Source organism: Phanerochaete carnosa (assembly GCF_000300595.1).
Source record: "Phanerochaete carnosa HHB-10118-sp unplaced genomic scaffold PHACAscaffold_5, whole genome shotgun sequence".
Taxonomy (NCBI): domain Eukaryota; kingdom Fungi; phylum Basidiomycota; class Agaricomycetes; order Polyporales; family Phanerochaetaceae; genus Phanerochaete; species Phanerochaete carnosa.
Window position 1 is genome coordinate 1,045,211 of NW_006767632.1, and position 24,932 is coordinate 1,070,142.

At 55.6% G+C, this 24,932-nt stretch overlaps 6 protein-coding genes across 6 annotated transcripts; 4 read left to right on the forward strand and 2 right to left on the reverse strand.

Moving 5' to 3' along the window:
- The first annotated feature begins 1,031 nt into the window (after window positions 1-1,031).
- PHACADRAFT_184079 (uncharacterized protein) lies at window positions 1,032-7,106 on the forward strand. Its single transcript, XM_007395536.1, has 21 exons — window positions 1,032-1,096; window positions 1,153-1,246; window positions 1,299-1,415; window positions 1,467-2,108; window positions 2,167-2,395; window positions 2,446-3,017; window positions 3,073-3,321; window positions 3,373-3,437; window positions 3,483-3,751; window positions 3,809-4,215; window positions 4,273-4,480; window positions 4,540-4,556; window positions 4,608-4,796; window positions 4,855-5,143; window positions 5,218-5,231; window positions 5,295-5,552; window positions 5,609-5,649; window positions 5,712-5,789; window positions 5,843-5,937; window positions 5,998-6,093; window positions 6,145-7,106. The coding sequence occupies exons 1-21, from the start codon at window positions 1,045-1,047 to the stop codon at window positions 6,292-6,294; spliced, it is 4,131 nt and encodes a 1,376-aa protein (XP_007395598.1). The 5' UTR covers window positions 1,032-1,044; the 3' UTR covers window positions 6,295-7,106.
- A 639-nt stretch (window positions 7,107-7,745) lies between these two features.
- PHACADRAFT_255764 (uncharacterized protein) lies at window positions 7,746-9,187 on the forward strand. The gene is made up of 2 exons (XM_007395537.1): window positions 7,746-8,755; window positions 8,810-9,187. Exons 1-2 carry the CDS (start codon window positions 7,773-7,775, stop codon window positions 8,964-8,966), a joined length of 1,140 nt encoding a protein of 379 aa, XP_007395599.1. The 5' UTR covers window positions 7,746-7,772; the 3' UTR covers window positions 8,967-9,187.
- A 3,585-nt stretch (window positions 9,188-12,772) lies between these two features.
- On the reverse strand, window positions 12,773-13,346 carry PHACADRAFT_255765 (uncharacterized protein). The gene has a single exon (XM_007395538.1). It carries the CDS (start codon window positions 13,297-13,299, stop codon window positions 12,781-12,783), a length of 519 nt encoding a protein of 172 aa, XP_007395600.1. The 5' UTR covers window positions 13,300-13,346; the 3' UTR covers window positions 12,773-12,780.
- A 1,122-nt stretch (window positions 13,347-14,468) lies between these two features.
- PHACADRAFT_208784 (uncharacterized protein) lies at window positions 14,469-20,309 on the forward strand (the record flags this gene model as incomplete). The annotated part of the gene is made up of 11 exons (XM_007395539.1): window positions 14,469-14,485; window positions 14,539-14,576; window positions 14,635-14,687; window positions 14,741-14,914; window positions 14,962-15,040; window positions 15,093-15,141; window positions 15,198-15,764; window positions 15,815-16,421; window positions 16,479-19,431; window positions 19,492-20,184; window positions 20,237-20,309. The coding sequence occupies 9 exons, from the start codon at window positions 14,469-14,471 to the stop codon at window positions 17,871-17,873; spliced, it is 2,979 nt and encodes a 992-aa protein (XP_007395601.1). The 3' UTR covers window positions 17,874-19,431; window positions 19,492-20,184; window positions 20,237-20,309.
- Window positions 20,310-20,337: 28 nt separating this feature from the next.
- PHACADRAFT_143387 (uncharacterized protein) lies at window positions 20,338-23,536 on the reverse strand (the record flags this gene model as incomplete). Its single annotated transcript, XM_007395540.1, has 12 exons — window positions 20,338-21,004; window positions 21,087-21,155; window positions 21,223-21,315; window positions 21,391-21,687; window positions 21,767-21,842; window positions 21,901-22,037; window positions 22,095-22,422; window positions 22,474-22,641; window positions 22,697-22,889; window positions 22,928-23,078; window positions 23,133-23,282; window positions 23,352-23,536. Coding segments are annotated over 12 exons (2,180 nt in total), but the record flags the coding sequence as incomplete, so codon positions are not given.
- A 448-nt stretch (window positions 23,537-23,984) lies between these two features.
- Window positions 23,985-24,744, forward strand: PHACADRAFT_195296 (uncharacterized protein; the record flags this gene model as incomplete). Its single annotated transcript, XM_007395541.1, has 5 exons — window positions 23,985-24,113; window positions 24,176-24,394; window positions 24,447-24,501; window positions 24,563-24,622; window positions 24,680-24,744. The coding sequence occupies 5 exons, from the start codon at window positions 23,985-23,987 to the stop codon at window positions 24,742-24,744; spliced, it is 528 nt and encodes a 175-aa protein (XP_007395603.1).
- Window positions 24,745-24,932: the final 188 nt, after the last annotated feature.

Sequence of the window (24,932 nt, forward strand, 5' to 3'; positions counted from 1 at the left end):
TCGGGAGAGCTCTCGATCGAGAGCGTCGAGCTCATCTCCTCTGTAGTCCGCTTCATGATCCGAGTAAATGAGATGCCGTCGAGGTACATCTGCAACTGCTAACTTACAATCCAATGATTACCGCTGAAGTGGAAGATACCGCCGCATCTCGCTGCACGCGAGTGACGCAAGTATTGATCACAGCGTCGCGAGCCACGCTTGTCGTGGGGGAACGGCTGTCCGGTCCGATACAGTGAGATCAATTAGCTGGCAGTCCATACGTTCAGAGCGGAGCCACGCTGAGCGGCCTCTCGATGGTCTTCATATCTTGGCGGAGCACAGCTATACAGTATTTCAGCTGTTGGCATTCGTCTCCTAACATATGTTTGCTGACTCGATAGTCTCGATACGGCCTCCGTCGGCCGCTACTTGGAGAGCCGCTTCGTGAGGGTAGACAGTCAATAGACTCGTGTGGAATAGTGAATACAGAATCCATGTCAGCTTACATATTGTCTGCAGTGCAAGCGAGGATGTATGTCCGGCAAGAATTTCACCTGTGTTCGCACGGATAATAGATTAATTCCACCAAAAAATCACAGAAATATTCGCCTAGAAGGCCGGCACATGCCCTATCATGCCATCGGATCCCAAACCCCATTGATTGAGACTAACTTACACTAACTTACACTGCCACTTTTGGTATGCCTGTCAGAAAAGTAAGTTACCAGTGTAAGTTACCGACTTTCTTACGGACAGTAAGTTACACCTGACTTTCTTCCGCCTGCCGATTTTCCCCGAGACTCAGCGCTTAGCTGCGTAACGTGACTACCGCCATCAGTCACAGGTCACAAACGCGGATGGGCAGTCTTGTTCCGCGCGTTCGGGATTCTCAATATTGCCTTCGACGCGACTTTCAAAAGCAACTACCTCTATGCCTGGCACACGGACTAGAAAAGAAATCAAGGCCCTTGAATATGTAGGCGCGCGCCCCGCGTATGTTTCCGGTCATTTCCCCACGAATTTTGGCTCAATTTTGGTCGCTCGCCGTTTCCAGGGGCTTGCAGCATGGGCCTGTGCGAGGACTCAAGCGCAAAGCGAACACACCGCTCGAAGGAAGGTACTTTGTAGGAAAGACTCCGTGCGTCTGCCTGTTCGTTCGATCAATTGCAATAGCTGAACCCAGGAGCAGACCGCCGCCGTCTCGAACATCTCAGGAGGGCCGTACGTTTGCTGTTGGCTATGTGGGTAAGCGACGGCTCCATAGTCGGTACGTTTGGTGCGGCTACTGTGCTATTACTGTCTGATTAATGCGAATTCAGCGTGAGACGCGCCTCCAGCAGCAACGAAGAGCGTGAAGGCAAAGGAAGGTTTTACATCGGCAATCCTATACATTTACGCACGGCGGGCGATGTAGGGAGAGGTCTACTCCACAATCGGTTCGTCCGTCTTCACCCGAATCTTTGAAGTGAAATTCAACGTCTTGTCAGCGTTGAGCAGCGACCGGATTCAGAGGAAGACAATATAGACAAATGGCCAGGATATATTGGGGAGCGTGTGCATCGGTATTTACGTCAAATTTGCGCTCATAAGCAGCTAGCTAAGATTGGCAGCGTTCTGAGCAGGAGGTTCAAGCGGCGCCGCGTAACGGTTGTCACCAGTGACGAAGATGAGCTGCCGGAGACCACGAACGACTCCAATATCTTCGTGGATCAGCCTGTCGGACCTCCGGATAGTCGCACTTCGGCAACTCCTGAGGCAGGAGATGTATGCTATGTCGCGCGAGAGGATGAAGAAGATGAGGACGAACACTTGATTGTGCAAGGAGAAACCGCTCCTGAGGCTGTAGACCTGGAAAAAGACGACGTGCCGATGCGCATGCTCAAGGATTTTTCCATCTACGATTTTTCCTTCAACCTGCCACTGGTTTACTTCGACCGAAACTTGTGCTTGGATACGAACCGAACATTGGGCGCATCAGGTTATGTTGAGCCTTACATGGGGTCGGACAATGACTCTAGCGAGGAAGCAAGTGCGGATGGTGATCGTCAGCTCCAGCGCATATGCATATCTAATATCAAAGAGATATGTGTACACGCTGTGTGCGAAAAGCCAGTCTTTGAGCTCGACCCGTGAGTCAGACTCCTGCCGCGCCAATGCTCACGCTGACGTCTTGTTCAAACTCTTCAGGAATGTATACATCAGAACTGACTATGCCTGGTACATACTAGACACTCCGTCTCCACAGTACGCTCCGTTCTGGACCGAGTTCTCCATCAAAGAACGCATATTCTATGAGCTCATAACTGCAGCTCTGGGCGACCATGGGATCACATACGAAGAATTCGTGGACCACCTCAAAGAACAAGACGATACTGATCGGCCTATCACAGAAGAAGACCTCCGGGATGACTCAGTGGTGCGTGTATGGCTAAACCCAAACACACACATGTGCTAACTTTGCCGCAGCGTAACTACCTGCAGTATTCGTTCAACGAGCTGCAGCGCGAGTGTCAAGAGGGGCATTCTCGTATCTGCGCTCGTTTGTTAAGGGCTCCGGCCGTCCAACATCTGGTACTGCCGCCGCGTCAGCCCTCGCCCAGCGTGTCTCCTGAAGCTTCCGGCTCCACGATAAGAGAACCATCCGTCGAGACGGGACGCTCACCTTCGCCGTCTCTCCAGAAGTCTATCACGCCGAAAGAGCAGCCCGAGGCAACGGTCGTTACGCCACGTGTGTACGAGATCTGCAAAGACCTCTACCCCCTTAATGACTTCGATATCGTTGGTACCAACAACCGGGCGCGAGTCAAGCTCACAGATGGCGAACAGCGGCGGCATCCTGTCCACAAGAGCGATCCGGAGAGTATCGCCTGGGTTCAAGAAAGCAGGACAGTGCCGTATCACTTCAAGTCTGTCATGATCGACGGCGTGCGATACGATGTTGGTGACACGATCATGGTCGAGCCTGGAGAAGACGACAACAAGGCGCGCGCACAGAACAACGGGATTCAGAGTAGCAATCCGATGGCAGAGTCAAAATGGTCAGTGCCTGCTGTTCATTGACGGCGACCAGCATTGACCTTACTCTTCTGCTAGGTTCGCGAAGATATGCTATATGTACGAGGAGCCCAACACCATCGGCTATCAGATGGCCCACGTACAATATTACTCACACGGCGCAGAGATTATTCTCAAGGAGACAGCCCACCCGTTCGGCTTATTCTTGCTAGATGAGTGTAACAGCATTCACCTCGACTCCATATACGGAAAGGTCAACCTTCGAATCTTGGGCCCAACGGAAGACGAGCCGCTCATTGAAGAAAGAGATAACCTGTATTTCACGGGGTACGTCTCAAGCTTGAATATCTACCAGCCGTCTAACAATATCAATGTCAGGGTATGTTGGGACGCCAATAATGCTATTTTCTTCGATCGTACGTCCGAGGAAGAAGAACGCGCTCGTAAGAGATGCAAGCGAGGACGGCCGTGCATCTCATGTGGGATAGGCCTTCTACAAGGCGATGACGACGGATGGGCGATCCACGATGGTATCCTTGTGCACGGCGGCGTGACATACCATGTCGACGACTTCGTATACATACGACAAGAGCTGGACAAGACGGATGTCTATCTCATCGCGCAGATTATAGAGGTTCACCGAAGTACCCATCTTGAAAAGCTCTACCATTCGGTCGACCTCAGGGTCTATCAGCGGTGTGATCTGATCCTGCGTGCGGAGACAAGGGCAGAATTTGGGTTATGGGAGACGGACGAGGTGAATTTCTCTGCTCATATTTGTTCCAAGGCATATACTGATTTTCATGATGCTTAGCGCCGCCTATTCCGCAGCGATACTTATGTTGACGGCGTCGATGTGCGCTACATCGAGGGGAAGGCGTTCGTTGTGCACCGTTCTTCTCTGTCCGACGACGAGCTTGAGAATTGGTGCACACATGACGATCACTTCTATGTCGACTGCAAAGCGAAGTCAGACAAACCCCGCTCCTCAAATGAGTTTGAGCCCCTCTCGCGCAAGTCATTCCGCACATGCCACAAGTGTGTTGGGCTACGGAAAGAGCAGCTCACTGAGCAGCAGGAGCTCATGGATAGTCACTCTCCGTTACGTGGGCTGGAGCTCTTCGCCGGTGCAGGTGGCTTGTCGACCGGCTTCGACGAGAGTGGTTATGTGAAGACAATGTGGGCGGTCGAGCTTGGTGCAAGTGCGTGTTTGACGTACGAGTAAGTGGCACTCTTGCCTCATTGAGTGTTGTATAGGTACTGAGTAAATGGCGGCAGGGAAAATCATCCGTACGCACAAGTGTACCACGGCTCGGTGAACACAACACTGAGGCACGCCATCGAAGCATATGAAGGCCAGGACCCAGAGCCCCTGATATCAGAAGAGCTTGGACAGGAGCTACCGCCCATGCCCCGACCAGGAGAGGTTGACTTCATATATGGTGGACCACCATGTCAAGGTTTCTCTCGCATGAACCATAGTAGGGTGTGTCAGGCAATATTCTGCTTTATCTTTTTGACTGAAATTGTGAGGTTGGGTTGTAGACCGTGGATGACTACAGGTGGGATTCTACCCATCTAAACTATCACTGTTTGACCTCATGAATATGCAGGAACACCCTTGTATGCAATATGCTCTCCTATGTGGAGTTCTACCATCCAAAGTTCTTCATGCTGGAGAATGTTGAGGGTATCTTGTACCATCCTTTGGCTGCAACCCAGTCAGGCCCTGGTAGAAAGATGGAGGGTGGTGTCCGGATGGGAGTTGTAAAGCTCATTCTTCGCACTCTCACCAGCCTTGGGTACATCCTCATGTCCTCAAACTCACTTATCATCCTCTAATTACCAATTACTCTCCAGATATCAGGTCCATTTCAAGCTTCTCCAAGCTGGTCAATATGGTGCCCCTCAATCAAGGTTGCGTGTTATCTTCCTTGGTGCACAGCGTGGACTACCTCTGCCAAGCTTTCCTATACCAACACACTGCACAGCAGATGATGTGCAGCAAATCAAACTGGTAACAGGAAACTTGCTTAGGCCTGCTGTTCGTATCATTCCATTTGAAGACAAAGATGTGGTCAATCGGAAGGCATGGCTACAGTTTGCTCCACATCTAAGGGTTTCAGTTGAGGATGCAATCAGTGATTTGGTATGTTCATCATTTCTTGAAAGTTTTTACTGTATTTTAGGTTTGCTCATGGCTTGTTCCTGGACATTATGCAGCCCAAATTTGACTGGTGAGTCCCTCACCTTGGTTGACCCTTTTCCTCAGCTTATCATACATATATGATATTTTTCAGGATCAACCCAGCTCTCATCACTGACCCAGACAATATCTATGAAATCAACAAGCGCAAAGCTGAGGGTATTCACCGGTTTGATGCACTCTACATTTCAGAGAGCACACATGGTTCTCCATATGCCGGCTATGTGAATCCTGAGCCATACACTTCAGAGCCACTAAGCCGCTACCAGAAATGGATGCGCAGGGGTGTTGATCCTGATGAGGGTGTGTCATACCAGTATACCAAACGCTACAAGGAGAGTGTTATAGAGTGGTGCGTAGTATTATTCTGTCTGTGAGAGCATGAGGGAATTGACTGTATACTGACAGTGTGGTGAATGTGCCACTTAAGGAGAATGCAAACCACATAAGTATGTACAATGTTTTCTTTGCCAATCTATTCTCTTGCTTACCTTACTTGTTGCACAATCAGACCTTCCCAATGAGCTTAAGAACAAGCGATGGTACACTGGTGGACAGATTTCTGGGAAGCCTAAACCAGAATACCTTAGTGCGCTGTGATTGTGTTCCCTTCACTGATCATTACTCATGCACAACTGTCAGCTATCTATGCTCGTGTGAATGGCAAATGGCACTTCCAGACAGCACTCACCTCTGCCAATCCTAATGCAAAGGGTGGTCGCCTGCTTCATCCAACAGTGTGTTACATTGCATTACTAAGGTTGCAAAAAAGATTGCTCATGGTGTAACAAATATAGCAAAAACGTGTGCTGACCATTCGAGAGTTTGCACGGGCACAAGGATTTCCAGACCAACAGAAGTTTCTTTCCATCAAGGAGAATGCATTTGAGGATGTATGTCTTTATACTTAGTTATCTATATGCCCTACTCACTGTTCTGCTCAGCAACAGCGCCAAGTTGGCAATGCAGTTCCTGTGCCACTTGCATTTGCCCTCGGCAAGTCAATTGGTGCTGTTTTAACCTCAATGTGGACAGATGATGATGAAAGGAGACACAGGGAACAGAGCCCTGAGGTTCCTGTGTTCCTTGGCTAATCTACTACATAAGTATACATGATTTTTGGTTTTCTACCAATACTTGTATATTGCACTATCTGCAAACATATCCACCCTAGCCAATTTCACATACTTGAGGCATTATGCCTATGCTTGTTCATCCCTAGCAATGATCACTTGCACACGTTGCAGCTTGCCCTCGTTGCCGGTGCCAGGCTCAATGTCCTTGTCAACGCGTGTGCCTATCCGGATGTCGGTCGCAATGCGAGGCGCACCCTTCACGTGAACTGCAGTGTGGCAGTCATGGATGACCTTCATTACTTCTGACCATGGGCCCTCTACAAAGTTGCGACGAACCCGGCGCTTTGAACACGAATTAAACGAGCAGCAAGAGGCATGTCAACACACCGAGATTAGTCCCGTATCCGCTGCGTAGAGTATAGATAGGTATGCAGAGCCCCTCACATATCACACAAGACTATACGGCACTTACTGCATCTGATGTACGGTCATATTAACATCGACTCTCGTGATCAACAGTGGGAAAGGACTGGCCTGATGTTTTAAGCCTGACTTCTGAAGAATGCGGGCGCATTCCGCTATGTATTCAGCGACCTATGCACAAGAATATTCGTCGGTCGTGCGAGACTCAGGCGGGTTCACGACCCACGGAAGGTTCCCCGGTGCCCATGGGTATGAGACAGAAATCTACGGCAATTAGCTGAGCGATACAGATAGATGCACAGGCACCGAGCCTGACCTGCTACGGCATACAGATCCTGGTCGTTTGAAGATGCCATGAATATTGAATATTGAGTATTGAGAGAGATGGTCGAGAAGGGTAAGCAGCCGGACCGAGGCAAGTGCAATTAAATAAGCGCCTAAACGATATTCTTACGGGTCTGGGGGTTCTCGTGCTATCCATTCATCACAACGTCGCTGCGCACCCCGCCCACGCCGCCGCTCAGATGTCGTCGGAGGATGTCCCACTCGGCGTAAAATCCAGGATCAGTGCCTTTGAGGCGTTGTCGACGTCTAAACCGACGCACGGCAGCGCTAGCAAGTCTGCGCCCAGCTTGCTCGATACTCCAGTCTCGCCGACATCCAAGAAATACTTTCCAATAACACCAGCCACGCCGACAACGCCCGGGAACTCTATATCGAGATCGCCGTCGCCCATAGCCATAGGACCGTCTTTGCGTCGCAAAACTTCGTCGATAGACGACTGGGTACTAGAAGATGGACCTTTACCCTACGCGCCGCGCCAGAAGCCAACGTTTACAGGCAGCAAGCCAGTATCGAACGGCACTGCTAAGCATGTCTCTGATCCCATGGTACGCCAGTCGCTGCAAACATCTCCCCCTCGCATCCAGCTCGAATCCCCGTCCCCTCCACAAACCGAAACCCGGAAGCCGCCACTACCACCCCGCAAAGCATCCTACAGTTCGCTGAAGTCTATTTCCCCGTCTAACTCTTCCACTTCCTCACTCCCTGCTCGCAGTCCGAACGTCCCTACGATGCCCTTGCCTGTTCCGTCACTTCCTTCCCGCAGGAAGTTGGACTCGCTCACGGTCGACCAGTATCCACCAGTGAAGAAGTTGGGTATTGCGATCCCTACGAGGGGAAATGGCTCAGGACATGCTCCTGCATCGTCCATCTCGTCATTTCACTCTGTGTCCCTCTCTTCAGACGGAGGGGCTGACCTCCAGACTCCTGGCTCGGTGTCGAACTTTGTGGCTACCTACCCAATCGACCGAGAAGACCGGGAGACAGAGAACTGCCGTGAGAGGGACAGCGCAAGCCTCGATGAATCATTCGAAAATGTCTCTTCGTCGTCCATCACCAGCCCGAGCGTATCGTCGGTGTCAACTGACTGGGCAGAATACGTCCGGCGGCCGTCCGAGCCGCCAAAGCTGCCGAAACGGCCTACCCCGGGCCCCTCGTCTTCGAGCACGTCTTCCCCAGCGACACCCATGATATCTGTACCGTATGCCGTCCGCCCTATAGCATCAAAGCCAGCACCTCCACCACCTCCGTCCCGCACGCGTCCGCCGCATCCACCATCGAACCGCAGCTCGCTGAACTCTACTTCAGCGTCATCCGACCGTTCTTCCATCATCAGCCAGGCCACTTCCAGGACGTCTGTCTCGAGCTACCGCCCGTCTGCGCCGCCAAAACTAGTTATCCCCTCGACGAGCCCCCAGGTGTTGCGCTCGGCGCCCGCCCCTCCTACCGCCAAGCGCCGCTACGAGATTGTCTTCGACAATAATATTCTTGCGCAGCGGAGAGCAGCTGTCCTATCGCCGCCGATGGGAAGGAAATCGAGGCAAGCCGCAGGATGGAGAGGGCTGTCGGTGGACTTGATTACGAACCCGCAGGAGAACAGGGCGCAGGAGACTGTGGACGAGGAGGTTGGGCCGGAGGAGAGACTGAACGGGCAGGTTGTTGTTACAATCTGGAAGTGCTCAAGGCTTGAACGCGGAAAGCTGCGGGATATATGGTGCGTGTGGTGTGCCGTAATGTACAGATCCAGACGCTGATTATCTGGGAACAGGAAAGAGTGCGATCCGGGTGGCACGGGCAGCCTCGATCGCGAGGCGTTCGTCAAAGGCATGTGGCGCATTGACGAGGAGCTACGAAAATCTCAGTTCGCCTTCCGGAATCCCTCGGCCATGCGTCCGCCACGGGGCCTCGCGACCCTGTTACGATGAACTTCCTGATTAGGCGCACAGTAGAGAACTCTGCTCGTCGGGATGTGCAATTGTAGCACTAGCACCGCATGAAATTCTGGACCTGTTGCTCACGGCAGATACCCCACGCTCGTTACTACCTTACATACCCTCTTGCTTTAGCACCACCACGATGTCCTGGAATGCTCTAGCATTATTTAAGAGTACTCTACAGATTGCAGATAATCTTACAGTGCTTCTGCCCAAAGCCGCATAGGTGCGAAAGATAGCTGGGCGTGTCTATCCAAGGGGGGAGCATTCACACAACATCAGGTAGGGATCGTCTCCCTCGGTCGCGCCGATGACGAGGTTGAGCAGCGGAGCGTCGGATGGATCGAGGCTTCCGTCCTGGTCTGCGCTCTGCTGGAGTGCGCTGTAGTTGTCGACGAGTTCAGAGCCAAGGAGCGGGCGCAGCCGGTCGGTTAGCTTTCGCAGCGCGTCGTCATCCTCCTGGAAGTCTACTGGTGGGAAGTCTGCAAGGAAGTCTGGGAGGAACGAAGACTAGCGACAAGATGTTAGTCGAGTGTGTACTGGTGACAGGGTGAACAAGGCGGGGCTGCTCACCGATGGCGCGGTTCCGATGATCTGCTCGCGTGCGCCCTCTTCGTCCTCGATTTCGAACAGGAACTTCCAGAACGGCCGGACGTGCGTGTCAGCCATGTCGCTATCGCAGCGGGTGCAGATGCGGAAGGATTCTGGTATGCTGCGTATCGCAGTGAGCGACGCAAATCGGAGCATAAAGGACAGTAATCGCGTACTCTTGAAGACACTGCGTACACCGTAGGACAGTCCACTTGATAATCGGTTCAGGGAAGTAGCCTACCATCCGTGCGATGATGCGATACTTTGCATACTTAGAGCCATCGTGTACCCTACGCAGCTCACGGAGGGTGATGGCGTTCTTGGGACGCTGCATAGGCACTTTCGGAGGTCCATTCTGCTTCTTGCGCGCAGCAGGCACAGAGCTTTTGCCGTTTGGCACCCCATTCGCCTTCCCGTTGGCCTTCCCGTTCGTCTTTCCGTCCGCCTTGCTATCCTTCGAGCGCCGCTCCCAAGCCTCCTTCCGACTGCCATCTCCTTAGCCTTTTCACATACACCTCTGCTAAAAGCGACCACGAACCTAAGTAGCGCTAGACACTCCTCGCTCCCCGTCGTCTGCGTGTTCAGCTTGAAGATAAGCCGCTCCGCACCGCCGAGCATGCCCGCGACGTCCTTTCCGCGGCTGAGCGCCTTGAGGCGCAGGTTCCGGATCGCGACGACGTCACCCGGCGCGAGGCTCGCGGCGACCTGCACCTGCGCGTCTGTGAGCGCGATCTTGAGGATGCGCTCCGCGCCGACGCCGTACGACCACTCCGCTGTCGCAGCGAGAGGCGCGAGGTCGTTCCGCGAGGTGTAGTCTGTCACCCAGAGTAGAGCGTGCTCCGGGTCTTTCTTCTTGAGCTGGAGGACCTGGGGACGACGTGTGAGCAGAGATAACGGGCAATGCAGTGGTAACAGGTATCCACCTCGACCGTGCAACAAAAGTGGCTGTCGAGTTTCGCCTCTGAGATGAGCTGGTCCGGGAACCTGTGTGCACCCTTCTCCTCCGCCTCTTCCGTATACTTCTTCTTGCGCCTTCCCCGTGTTGCGTCAGCGTCTAACAAAAACTGAGGCGCCGGAATACTCACTCCAGCAACGCCTGGAGGTGTGGCTCGCCCTCGAGCTCGTCCTCGTCAATCTCGCGCAGCTTGTACGCCTCTTTGAATACGCCTTCGTAATACCCGCTCCGGCTCTCACGCATGCGTATATTCGTTATCTCGACGTATTTGCCTGCCTGCAGCTCCGCCCCGCGCGTTGCCGCACGGTTCCACATCTCGACGCGGAGCACGTACGGCGCGAGCTCGGGCGAGCACCAGGCCGCGGTCGTCTCCGCGACCTTGGTATTGCGCGTATAATCAGTCACGTAGAGCGAGTAGACGTCTTCCCGCGAGTTCGTGTGGCCGTGCAGGACCTGCTCTGGCGTCAGAACAGGCGAAAGTGGAAGGCAAAGAAGCGCACCTCGACTGTGCAGTCGAAATACCCTCTCGGGTGCGCCGTCGGGCTTGCGTCCTGGATGAGCCTGTGCTCCCTATTGATACTCTGCCTCGGGCCCCGCCCATCGCTCGCGTCGCCCTCGCCAATCTGATGCACGACAGCCCCGCTGGCCTGCAAGAGGCGCTCCTGCTCGCGTCGGAGAGCGCGCCACCAGTCGCCGAGTGCGATGCAGTAGCGAAGCTCTGCACTTCCGAGGTCGGGGTGGTTTGCGTGCGAGTGGACGGTCTTGCCTGTCTCGGGCACGAACAGTGTCCACGCCCAGGCGCTGTAGGAGGCGCAGGTGCCGGAGGACTTGTCATAGAAGTCTTGAACCTACGTGCAACCGTTGTCAGAAGCGCTTTGGCTGAGAATACAAGACTGACACACATCCATGCCGGTGAGAACAATGACGTCTCCACACTTGCCTTCTGGTAGACCCGGTGCGTCCTTTGAGAAACAGTTGACCGAGAAGCCACGGGACAGGTTGTCGAGCTCGACGTTCGAGGGATCGACCAGAACATGCTTGCAAAACCACTCTGGATACGCTACCATAAACACATTATCTTTGGGCACCGGGCAGAAAAGGCTTACCGCTAGTCGAGGTCTTTTTCGAATCCTGACCGGCCAAGGCGATGACCGCGATGACCGAACGGTTGTAGCTTCTGGTTAAGCTCGCGAGGGAGTCGTAGACGCGACCCTAGACAAAACGGTCTCAGCCACAGAGAACAGAGGTTGCTGGCAAAGGTCTCACGTCCTCTCCGTGGCACCCTGCCTCGAGATTCAGCTCCAGATTCTGACTTGACGAAAGAGAAGATAGAGACATCTGGCTGGGAGCCTTCGCAGGAGCATTGTCACTCGACTTCGGGACCACTGTATGCGTAGGTAGGGTGCTGGCCTCTTTCGGTAACTTTGAGGATTCGCGTGGCTGAGGCGTATTCGTTTCAGCCGTCTCTTCAACCGCAGAAGGCCTCACAGAAGGCTCGGTCGCAGCGTTCTCGTCCGTGGATGTGCTTTCGGCAGGTACGAGGGTGGACTCTTGGGCAGGCGTCGGCTCATGCGCAGACATCACCGGTGGCTCAGGTGATTCTTGCTCTGTGACACCTTGCTCGCCCTTCTTGACTGCCTTCTTTGCCAGACGAGCAGCTTTTTTTTGTGCTTTCTTCGCCTGCTTTGCACTAGGAGCATTAGATGATTCTGTCTCCGGTGCAGCAAGAGGCGCAGGCGCGGGAGGTGGCGTGGCGTCCTTCAATCCTGACCCAGGGGCGACGTTGGCAACTTGCTTCTCCTTGAGAGCGGCCGTTGTGCTTCGTGTTTGACGGCCAGCAACGTTGCGGTAAAGCGGCCGGGCCGGTGCGACCTTGACGGGCTCGGCGTCTTGTTCCGCGGGAGCGGCTACTTCCTCGGGTACGTTGGTCGATTTCGTCGAATCGTCTTCCTGGCTGCCTTGGTCGAGATTCATAGATACTGCGTCGGTAGCAGCCGGAGTGCCGGCCCTGGTGTCTTTATCGGCGAGGTCATCATTTGCTGCAGGCGGTTGCATGTGAGCCGGTGGATCACTACTGGTAGCAGGTTCACCGGAGGGAGTTGGTTGAACTGGTGTCAGGAACCAGTCGTCCCCGAATGGTGCGTCGCCTGTAGAGGGGCCAGCCTTGGGTTTGCTCGGTTCGCTGTCTGGCTGCTTTTCCTCTTCATCTGGGATAAACTGTGTCAGTGCACAGTGAAACAGTCATAGGAGCGGAACATATTAACCGGCCCACAGATCGAGGAGCTTGCCAGGCAGACTCGAACCCTTTTTGTAGACGAACTTGAGACAAACGCCTTTGGAAAAGGTAAGAGTCATAGGCAAGAACTTGACGCTCTTTCCGCCTCGCGCGACTTCCTTTGGCTCAAGGTGAACGTCTTTAAGCGATATTAGGACCTCGTCGTTCATGTCAAATCCGACGCTAGCTTCTGCGAGGAGTCGGATACACGTCTTCAGGAACGCGACCTCGAACCGAACGAGGTCGCCATTCTCGATTACGTCGCCCACAACGCGCAGGGTACCGGAGTGCTCCACTGGCTTGAGAGCTACGATGAGCTTGATGAACCCTTCCTTGATGCCTTGATCGCACACGTCGGTTACACTCCGTCGCAGAGCTTCGCGGAACGGATTGTCTGTGGTGCGTTGGCCCGCATCCTTGCCGTTTGACCCCGCCCGGGAATAGGTTTTCTGCTTCTTCTTGGGAGGTTCCTCCGAGTCTATCCTTCGCCTGGCACGCTTCATGGTCGGTCTCCAGGTCGATGTCAGTGTCCGAAGCAAGTTCGGGGCGCCCATATGCGGGCGCGGGGCGCGGGTACGCGATGTGCTGATACGCGACATTCCCTGATGGGGAAGGCAGTTCCCATCACGTGAGTATCGCGCTGCGACTGATTGCCGCAGCCTTGCAGGTCACTGGTGTCCAGTGCAGCATTTACATAACGTGTTACACTCTTTACTGCTCTTTTCTGGTTCTCAATCTGATGTTGCCGGGGACTTTCGGCGTCAGAAGTATCGCCCTCGGTGTATCACGAGACGGACAGCGTTGCTCGTCCAGTGCGCGGCGAGCTCGATAACGCGTCTGTCGTTGGGGGCAAGTTCAACGACGAACGCGCTGTCGAGCTTCCAGAGGTGATGGATATATGGCTCGCCACGCACTGTTACAGGCGGCAGGGAATGCGGAGCCGCTGACGTCCTCACTGTCGCTGCCGCCGTATCTTCACACTTGTCTTCGTCCGCTCATGCTACACAAGTATAAGAGGCAATCAATGATTTCCACGAGCACTGGCTGCTTCTTCCCCGATTGTCAGGGACTTGATACATATATCTCTGGTGATCATTCGTGACAGCAACAAAGCTCCTCCCTCTCGCGAGGTACATCTGTACCGAAAATCCAGTGCGAGGACTCTCTTGGGTGATGATGGTATCACAAGGCGTCATCCGGAAATGCGCCTTACTTGAGCCCATGACCCCGTGTCTTGCATGCGCTAGTCGATGGCCGCACACCGCTAGACGGAACTCTAAGCCACGATTACCCAATGATACGAACCTTTCGCAAAGCCCGCCCCAGCGATAGCTGGTCGCCCGCTTTCAGTCCCTGCCGCGAGCGTGCGTGTGCGCGATCTACCGACGACGAGTCGCCAATCGGTTAGGCGTGTGGCGGTCTACGCTGAAACGTTTCGTCGGGCGAAGTGAAGGCAAAGAGGACGTTGGCGGTGCGGTCTAGAAAGATCGGATGAAAGAGGACTGAGGTGGCGGTGTCGGTCGGATGATGGCCCTGCCTGGCGGGTCCCAGCTGGAAGCGCCTAGGACGGTGCCTCAAATAACGCCCAGGAGCCGCCTGCGCGATGATGCCCCGACACCCGACATCCACCAGCCGTGTTCGCCACCATCCGTAACACGACCTATACCCCGCCATGTCTCAGGCAAAATTGTCCGCACCTCTCTCCCCCTCTCGCCAGCTCCTTGCTGACCGTCTCCCCCCAGAACTTTACGACCACCACCTAATGTCGACTTCGTTCAGGGTGCGGTTCCCCGGACATCCATTAGCGAGCGATCCCCGTTGACTTTCCCACCCTACAGGCTACCCAGGCATACCACCTGGCCCAGACAGACCACAGGCTGCCGTCAAAGGCGTACGCAGCGTCCTCATTGCTCCCTCATCCGCAGCTACTCACCATGCCTGCAGGCGATAGAGGTTCGCGTTGGGCCAGGAGGCGTCAAGGCCAAGTGGGTCCGCATAGAGCTTAGGAAGGTGGAAACGCTCCCCGGCGGCGGCCTTGCTAGCACATACTTCGATTTCGTCGGCCAGAGTCCCATCAACTTGTGGCAAGCAAGCGAGGAGTACTCCTTACTTTCCACGGTGTGTATCTATCATATCGTCGGGTGACGTTGCATCCTGATGACCAGATCCTCTCCCAGCAAGACTTTCCTTTTTCCATTCGTATCCCGGAGTCAATACCTCCGAGCATTGCACTAGAGAAAGCAGGTGCGCAAGCCACCTTCACTGAACCTATCTCCAAGCGCTAATTAAGTTTCAGCTGGAATCAAGTACGAGCTCATCGCAACAGTATGCATCAAGGGCAAGAAGTAAGTCCGCCTCCCCTCTTCCCCTCCCCGTATCGACCGACGTTGCCTACTTCCAGAGGCTTCCTACGCCGCGACAAGCATGTCATCGTCTCGACCTCTGCGCCCATCATCATCGACAAGCACGAGCTGCACTCGACGTGGCCAGTGTATGCGCAGCCTGAAACGCGGAACACAAGCTCCGACGGCGTCACGCTCTTCGTCGAGCGCACGCACACCTGCTACGGCCCCGGTGACCGCATTGCCGTCACGTCTGTCGTCAAGAGCGAGAGCTCACAAATGATCGTCCTCCGTGGCTTCGAGTTCATGCTCCGCGAGACGACTGTCTTTCGTGCAGGCGCGGGCACCGTTGGGAAGAAGGCCGCGCCCCAGGTCAAGACGGGTAATGTCAGCGAGCAGAAGGTCCCCGTGAACCAGACGTTGTATACCGGCATGCAACACAAGGCCGAGCTATCCCTTACGGTGCCATCGCATCACACGAGCACGACGCTGAACGCGGCACGGCATATCGACATCACCTATGTGCTGACGGTCAAAGCATTATTAGCCACGGGTAAACCCCTCGTCATGGATCTGCCGATCATCATCTCGAACTGGCCAAGATCTGTCTCAATGGAAGCAGTCAGGTGCGGCTGTGTCATTGCTTTTCCTCTTATCTTTGTTGACCGTCTCCTAGACGAATCGGTCTTGCACCAAATGTGTCTTCACATACTCAGGCCCACATAGGCCAGCCAATCATCAGCAACGCCGCCCTGAGCCAGATGACCCTGTCTCCATTGTCCCCTGGTGCACGCTCACCGAACAATCATCCATACTTGAGCCCTGCGCCGACGGCCATCACCGATTCCTCTTCCGAGGCGACTGACACCCGGACGAACAGCAACTTCCAGACCGCACCGGTCGTCTTCAGCCGGAACGTCGACGAGTTCGGGACTCGCACGCGCGGTGCAAGCATCGACTTGGCCCCGCAGACTATCGGTAGCACGCCTGCACCCGCCACTACGACCGCACGGCCGCGCTCGAGCGGGCGGGGCATGGCGCCCGCGGCGAACCGGCTTACAGTGACGAACTACGGCGAAGACATGCCTGAGGAGGTCCGCAACCAGAACCTGCAGCAACTCGCGGCGGCGAGCCACCGGCGGAACACGAGCCTCGGATCCGGCGCGCGCCCTCAGCGCGGGTTCCTGAACGCTGAGGAGGAGAAGCGGATGCTCTATGAGCGTGCGAAGGCGCAGGTTGAACAGGTCCAGGGCACCGCGAGGACGCAGAGCCCGCCGATCGAGGTGTGTGTATACTGGTTTGTGGATGTTCGAGCTTGGTGCTGATCGGTTTGCGTGCAGCTGCACTCACCGACGCCTGTCCGCGACGCTGGGCCTATCCTCATGGCCGCGAACGACAGTGTGGCGCCGAAACCTTCTGGATCTGGATGGATGAGTGCGGAGGATGAGAAAGCTCGGCTCTTCAACCAGGCGAGGGAAGCTGTGCGCAAGACGCAAGGAATTGTGGACGATCCGGACGATGTGCCTGCACAAGCACCAAGCGGTTACGCTCGTAGCGGCTCGTCAACCGCAACTGGGATGTCTGCTGGCGCTGCGATGTACTCGCAAGCTCTTAACTCCGTGGGTCGTAATCCAGGCACCGGGGCCTCGCCTTCAAAGCGCTCTTACCCGACTGCCGACGAAGAGAAGACCGCGCTGCGTCGATACCAAGAGGCAACAGCAGCCGTCGCGCGAAACCAGGCCTCTGCGTACAATGGCATGCCCGCGCCCGCATCCCCTTCGCCTGCGTCCCCACCAACGGCCTCCTCTCCGTCGAAACCGACACAACCACAGAGCCCATCTGCGCCAATCCCTTACGACGCTCTTTACCCCAACTCCGGGCGGATGGCAAGCCCGGCGCCGCCTGGCGCAGGTAGCTCGCACCACCACCAGCCGTCGTACCTCACCGAGAAGGAAAAGCTTCGACGGATGTACGAGGCGCAAGACGCGGCCGCACTCGCTTCGCAGCAACAACAACAGCACACCGGGTCGTCCCCGCCGCCCCCGCCTGTAGACGCCCCAGCGTACATGCCGCCGTCCTCGCCGATGTCGTTCCCGCCAACGCCATACGCGAACGGCGCGCTCTCGGAGAAGGAGATGCTCCGCCGGCGCTACGAGGAGCAGGACGCGGCCGCTCTTGCAGGCGCGCCGCCGCCTGCGACCCCAGCGCGCGCGACGTCCTCCCATGGACGTACCCTCCCTACGCCTCGCGCGCAACCGACGCCGCCACCAGGGCCGAGTGGCTCGCGGCCGCTGACGGCTGCTGAAGAGAAAGCGCGCCTGCGTGCGCTGTACGAGGCCGAGGAGCAAGGGCAGTCGTCGCCCATGTACGCGTCGCCGACGAACGGCACGAACGGCGTGAACGGACATGGCGCGCAGGGCCTGCAGCGCCACGCAAGCGTGAGCTCGGGGAGCCACTACAGCGAGCCGCCGCAACCGTTGGTGCCGCCACCGCTGATGCCAAAGCCACCGCGGGAGTACATGGAGGAGACGCTCCAGGAGGACCGCGCGCTGTCGACGCAGATCCAGGCGATCGACCGTGGGCACGAGGGCGGCTACACGCCGCGACCGGACGCGAACCTCGAGTTCCGGTCTTTCACGCCGTTCAAGGGAGGCTTCGAAGCGCACGCGACGCTACCCCTCGCTGTGCCCCCGCCCCCGTCGTTACCGACCAAGGTCGGCGTGGCCGACCTTTAAGTCTTTCCTTCATCTTTTTCTTTTCCTCTCAATTATCTAGCGCTACCCACGCCCTGTCACTCCTTCCCTCATTTCTAGTGCACTGTTCGATGATGTGGAATTATGCTGTGCTACCTACATATTTATACCGGACAGTGCGCCCGTGTATGGACTTGTCGCTACGCTAATGGGGGTTACCATAACTATATACCATCCTTCGTCGTATCTATCCTCTTTTACTATATATATATAAACTCGAGCGTAGGAATACAACTACTATATATTCATACAATTACAGTTCTATATATCCAGCGTCGAATGCGATACCCGGATGGTTTTTAGGCACCGGCGGGGCTCCTCAGCTCTCATCGCTTGCGCTTCACCTTGGGCATTGCAGACCCCGGCGACATCTCCTGCGCGGTGAGAGGCGACGGCAGCTCCGCGGCGTCCGACTTGCGCTTCAGGCCCGCGGTCTGCCGCGACTGCTTGAAGCCGTCGAGCGTGCCCGCGTCCGGCGGCGAGACGTCGTCGAGGAACGCCGTGAGCTGCTCCGTCGACGCGTCCCCGACCGTCGTCCCGTCGAGCGGCGTCGTCGGGTCGAACTGCGCCGTCACGTCCGGGAAGCCGCTGCCGCCGCCGTCGCCGCTCCGCGACGAGAGCTCGTTCAGGAATGCGTCAAAGTCAAAGTCCGCCGTCGGGTCGTGGTGCAGCCCGTCTGCGGTGTGTGGCCCGAGGCCGTCCGCGTCGTGGCCCAGCAGTGTGGTGCTCGAGTCGGGCGCGCGTGTGGTAGTATGGAGCGAGCCCTGGTCGAGCCCGAGGCCGTTGATAAGCGAATTAAGACTGTGCTGTAGGGCATCGACATCTGCATCAATATCGGAGGCATCATGATATGACTTTTGTAGACGGTTCGCGTTCTCGAGAAGCGGCTCGAGGGAAGGAATGTCGTCTTCCTTTTGGGTAAGACTACCAAGCAGCGAAGGTGCGAGAGCGGCGGATTGAGTAAGATGGCTATTGTTGGTTGTCGAAGGGGAGGCTGGAAGATCGGTTCGGAGACGAGAGAAATCGTATGCGTTAGGATCGTAAGGCGTCATCTGGTATGTAGCGGCCCTCGGATCGAGCGTCTGGTGGTCGACATCCGGGGAAATCATGGAGGGCACAGGCTGATTTTGCTGAGAAGCGAGCGCGTGCATAAGCCTCTGCAGCTGCCCAGGAGAGTTGATCATATTCTGCAGCGTCTGTGACCAATCTCCGCTGGGCGAACCTCCCTGGGCAGGATTAGCAACCTGCATGAGCGCCGCAGACTGCTGGGTAGGTGTAGGCTCACGGTCATTTCGACCGTATTGAGCGTGATTAGATGGCGGGCTAGACGGCTGGGGAGTCGTACGAAGAGACTGATCAGTTGAGGACCTGACCATGGTTTCCGAGGGGCGCACTGTAGGCCCAGGTGAGGGTCTGATCGGCGGCGTGATCTCTGTGACCGTTGGACCAAAGCCCTCGCTCGGTGCAATGGATGGCGTGGTCGGTGATCGTGGAGAATGCACAGTTTCAGCGGGAGTGTCTATAGATGCAAATAGAGGAGCTGATAAGATGAAGCATGTTGTCAGCATGACGCCCGGCTTTACTAGATGCACGACTTTACCTGAACGTCCGCCTTCAGACCTCACACTCTGCAGATCGTCGTCTTCATCAATCTCCTCAACATCCTCAACAAGAGAAGGTTTCCTCTTTTCCGACATACCACCGTCACCAATCATGAGACGTTGACGCTTGCGCGGCATAACATGCGACGGAGTATGGGTAGTATCATGCTTAACCGCGTCCGCGCCGCTCCCGAAAACCCCCGCAAGGAATTTCAGGATACGGTTGATAGTATCTGAGTGTTTTTTGTGTCGTTCGCGTGCAGCAAGGGCCTCTTGCCACAAATGCTGATTCGAGGACTTGAGCTCGTTGAGCTCGACAGAGATAGCCTGCTGGTGGCGCTTGATAGCAGCAATGCCGTTCATGATAGAGTTAATATCAAGGAGTTGGCCTGCGGTGAGGTTGCCGATGCCGCCGTGGGCTGGATCACTGATGTCAAGCGGGTTCTCCTCGCCCCCATGAGCGGGCTGCTTCTTGCGCTGGATAAGACAAAGTAGGTCTGGTTGGCCACGATGAAAGTGGGGGTGCTCGAAATGCCATGGCTCAGTGTCTGTATCGCTCTTGAGGACGCCTTGTTGAAGATGTGGGATCTTATGGAAGCCGTACATGTTCAGCTGGCGGACAAAAGAGGTGAACTTCTGGTGCTTGAACCAGCGACCCAGGACCTCGCGCGCAAATCGCTCATGATTGAGAACTAAAGGATTAGTTGATAACTCGGAACATGCGATTGGCAGGGGGGCTCTGACCATAGAACGAGTCACCGGAATCTGACCATCTAATTAGCTCGCTGTTCTTTGGGTCACTGACGATCCTTGGGGAGGGCAAAGTGAGATAAGGGAATAAAAGTAGAGAAAATGGACGTACTCATACAGTTTCTGAAGGAAAGGAGGGACGACTTTGGCGGCAGTCCTGCTGAGATGGGTGGATTCGCCTCTGGGCGCTCTCGCAATAGCCAGCTGCTGGTCTGCAGACATATGAGATTATATTAGCCAGTCCGTGAGTATGATACAGAGGAGATGTAGGCGACTTGAAGGGATAAAGAGGCAGAGAAAAGGGAGGGTTTAGTGGGAGGTGAGCGTCGGATGTGAAGGGGCACAGCGTCTACGCCAGGCTCATCCGAAAATGGGCAAGCATAGGCGCTACGTGATCGTAATTTTCGAGCCCAAATACAACTACACGCTCTACGCTCCTCGTTCCTCAGAGACCTCTCCCTCTTCAATTCCAAAAATTTGCCACAACAAATGCACCTGCCCGAACGGTCGTTCACTCCCCAGCACCGTCGCCGCCGCCTCGTATCTGTTCTCCGGCTTCTTGACCTCCTCGCACAGATAGCGGTATGTCTTGACCAGTCGCGTCAACGCGGCGCGGTGCACCTTGCTTGCCACACTCTGCACTGTCAGCTGTGCCAAGCGCGGCGGATGGTCGACGGTGTTGCTCGTCAGCCAAGCCGAGAACTTGTGCAGCGCAGCCTGAAGGCGGGTCGTTGACGCAGACGGCAGATGAGACAGCGGTTCCTGTTGTGGGTATACAAACCGTCCAGGCGACGTCATAGTCAGCGTTCGGTGGATACATCAGTCTGCACTAGCGTATACTCACGTTCCCTCGACGCGTCCGCCATGCGTTGATGATATCACCAAGCCCGCTGTCAGCAAGCAAGTTCGCATACTGTTACACGCGTACGAGAAGATAAGTTCTGAGCAGTTAGAGATGCGAAACGAGCAATGATACGAACATGGTCCTCGATGAGCTGTATAATGCGCCCCTCGACAAGCCCCTGGATGACGCTTTGCTTATCTGTGGTGAACGCGAATGGTTCCAGTACGCCCTAAGTGCAACAGCCAGACAATCAGCCTGCGTGTCAGGAAGTCTCCGGTCATCAGTCCTATGAGATAGTGCACACCTGCAGATACGTCATGGCGTTGATAACAAATACTTCGCAGTCCCACTTCGGCCTAGACTTTTGCTTTTCGTCTGCGCTGACGACGCACATCTCAATGGCGGGGTCTACCATGCGGTCTAGGATGACACGGCAGCCCTCGGCTGCAGCGTCTCGCTCGTCATCATCACAGGCTGACCCCCTGCCCCGGAGAGAAGTCTCGTCGCCGAGAGACGAATCGTAAACAAGTAGAATCTCGCGCAGAACTTGGACGTGGTCGAGGATGGCGAGAGGAGGTGTCAGACTCGGGTCGTCGAGCTCCTAGTCACCCGCAGAATAGTCATCAGCATGCGGAGCTATCTGCGTTGGATTAGTTGTGCAAGCGCAACCGAACACATACCAACTGAACCCTAAGAATGGATCGGCCTTGTGCTTCGACTGCGTCGTAAAACACCTTGAATGCAAAGTCTGTCATCCTGCACATAAAATACGATGTCAGACCAATGATCTAACGTCGCTGCATCAAGCACCCACTCTCGTAGAGCCTTCGAGAGCATCGCATCCGCGCCAATCGTGCGTTGCATCGTGAGCATGTAGAACTGCAGCAGGTTCGCAATCTTGTACGACGTGATGCTGCTCTCCTGCGAGCGCACCGTCTGCTGGACGCGATTCTAATTTCCGCCGGTGCCTCAGATGCGGGTAGAACGAGCGTGCGCAGTAGGACGCACCTTCAGCGGCGTGCACAGCCCGCTAACGGCTCGGTCCATAAGTTCAGCCATCCATTCCTCTTCTACGCTGTCGCTGCGGGTTCGTGGGGCACCGACCATCCGACCGCCTTCCTCAGCCCTCCTACCGAAAAGCCCTTCGAGGAAGTCCCGCTCCGCAGCAATGGCTTGATGTACCCAGGCAAGCATGTCGCCGACGTACCGCAGTGGGTCGTGAGCATGCAGCTCGATAGGCCGTGGTAGACCGCCGCGGCCGCCGCGCGTTAACGCGACTGTGAAGGTATTGAGTAGGGTTGCCTGACGAGTCTGCGAGAGCACGTTTAGCGCGTCGCTAGAAAGCTTGAGCGTTACGCAAACAGGTTAGAGATGATAGACAGCATACGCAAGGAGTTCAGGACGCTTTCTCAGTCTGCGGACGGCTTCCCTCGTGGATGAATCAACCTCTAGCTGTGCATCTCTGCCCATCTGGCGGAACTCGAAGGAGCACCAGCGGAATATTTTGTCGTACGCCTGTTCAAGGTATCCGGATGTTGTAGTGAGAATGTCCACCCTATAATCATATGACTGAGATGCATATACACATACAGATGGACGAGCTGGCATACCCTGCCTTCGTAGGGCCATCTTCAGCCGCCATTAGCACTCGGCAGTCGTCTCGTATCCGCTCAGCTTTGTCCATAGCCGAGAAGAACTGCTTGTTCACGGGAATTTCTCGTAAGACAATGGCGTCCACGTCGTCTGGGCTGAGCGTGAAACGTTCAAGGAACGCGGTCACAATACTCTGGCGCGTCGTGACATCTTGTCTATACCATCATGCCATCAGCCTCGCAGCATACATTGAAAGACCATCTCTCGCCTTTGTTCACGCAGACTACCAGCACGGTCAAGCAGCGCCCTGCACGCCTCGTTCGTCGCCTGGAGCTGTGTCTGCGCTTCGTCGCAACGGGTGCGCATAACACTGAGGTGTTCAGACAAGGTATCAAGTTGCTGCAACACAATCAGCTCGACAAACGCGAAAGCAGTACGAGCTGTGAGGCATACCTTGTCTACCTCAGCAAATGCGACGAGGAATCGGCGGCTCGAATCTGCCTGCTTGCTCTCGACGTCGCGCCTCAGGTTCTTGCGCGCGTTCGCTGCAATCTCCCCGGGGACCGGCTCACTGAACTGGGGCACCTGCCCATTCGTAAGCTTCTCTGCGTCATCTGCATTCTCGTCCAGCAGCTCCTCATCGCTGAAGTCGTCCTCAGACTCGTACTCCACCTCCCGCCTCTTCGTCTTCACGGCCACACCAGGGCTCGGCGTGGGTGCATAGAGCTCCGCGAGGGTCTCCAGCGCCTCCTTCGTGGCATCGTCATCAAAGTTCGCCGCGAGGACCTTGTAGAGCCGGAGCGAGAGCGGATTCTGCGCGAGCGTGGCGGAGGGAGACCTGGGAGAGCTGGCCATGGCCGACGTAATGCTCGAAGCGCCCGCGCGTCTGATCAAACGCGTCGCGGGCGCTAGAGCGATGTCCGTGTCACAGCTTGGGTGTCGGGAGGCGGCGGTGCGTGTCGAGAAAATGCCTCGGAGAGCGCATGCGTTGCTCTGCATACTTTTCGCTATATCCTCAGCTATGTGCACAGCTCGTATGACTCCTCGGTAGAGCTGTGAGACCTGTATGTGACCAAATGTGACAGCTGTGACCCGACACCTGTGACGCGTACGAGCCCGCTCTAGGCGTCTAGCTCTTGGCTATTTCACGTTCTCCTCTCGGAGTCGAGCCGACCAGAGCCCCTCTCGACACATCCTATCCGCCTACTTTCATTCCAAAAAATGGCCTCAAGATCAGCTATAATACGAAACTTGAGGTTTGGCGTACACTCGTCAGGGAACAATCGCTACTGGAGCTTGGCCCGAATGTACGCGACTACCACCTCCGCACCACGCCAGCCTGCCCCACCACAGCCTGAAGTCGAGACTTTCTCTGAGGCGTCCAAGCCGCGAGAATATTACACGCGCCCACAACGCGATTTGCCCCCATTACAGGTGTGTCTGTCCCTATCCGTACCGGCTAATACTAGCCTGACCGTTTCCCTTTCGCGTACCAGCGCAAATGGCCCGGTATTCTTGTGGCGAGCATCCTCGGTGTCTCTGCATGGGGAGCGTTCTATCTGTATGCCACCAATCAGGAGCGGCTGTCCTCTTCCGTGGTCAAGCAAATCATGAGCACTATCAGCGAGAACGGGGATTTGCGCGAGACGTTAGGGGACGCCATCCGGTTTGAGCCTGTCTGGTGGTTGAACGGGGACCCCTATATCAAAGGCGCGGTGAGTACTCGGCCATGCAGATCGACGTGCACTGCTCTGACCGCGTCCGAAGGTTCACATGCTACAAGGCAATGTGGATCTCTGCTTCCGCATCAAGGGCCACAAAGGTGCATCGGAATCGCAGGTTTTCTGACTCAGTCGTTGACCAGTGAGTGTTTGGCGATGCAGATGCCGGCACCTTGTATTTCACCAGTATACGGAAAACGAAGGGAGAGTCCTTTACCATCCGTGCGTCATACTGCCTAAGCTCCCCAGTCTTTTGGCTTATCTCCGTTCGCCCCCCAGTGCGCTTCCGTGTAATCTGCGATAACGGCAAGATCATCGAAATTCCTACAAGCGCAGTACAGTAATAATCGTGGGCTTCTGCTACCTGCAAAGCCAATTCTACCCATCCGTGTTGCGCTTTGATCCGGGGGCGGCGCACGAACACTGGATTTCGGCTCCCTGTAACTACTTTCCCCGTCCCCACACTTTTAATAGCATGACTCTCGCTTCTCGACTAGGACACGAGGCGCAAGGCCCTTCATCCGATCTCCTG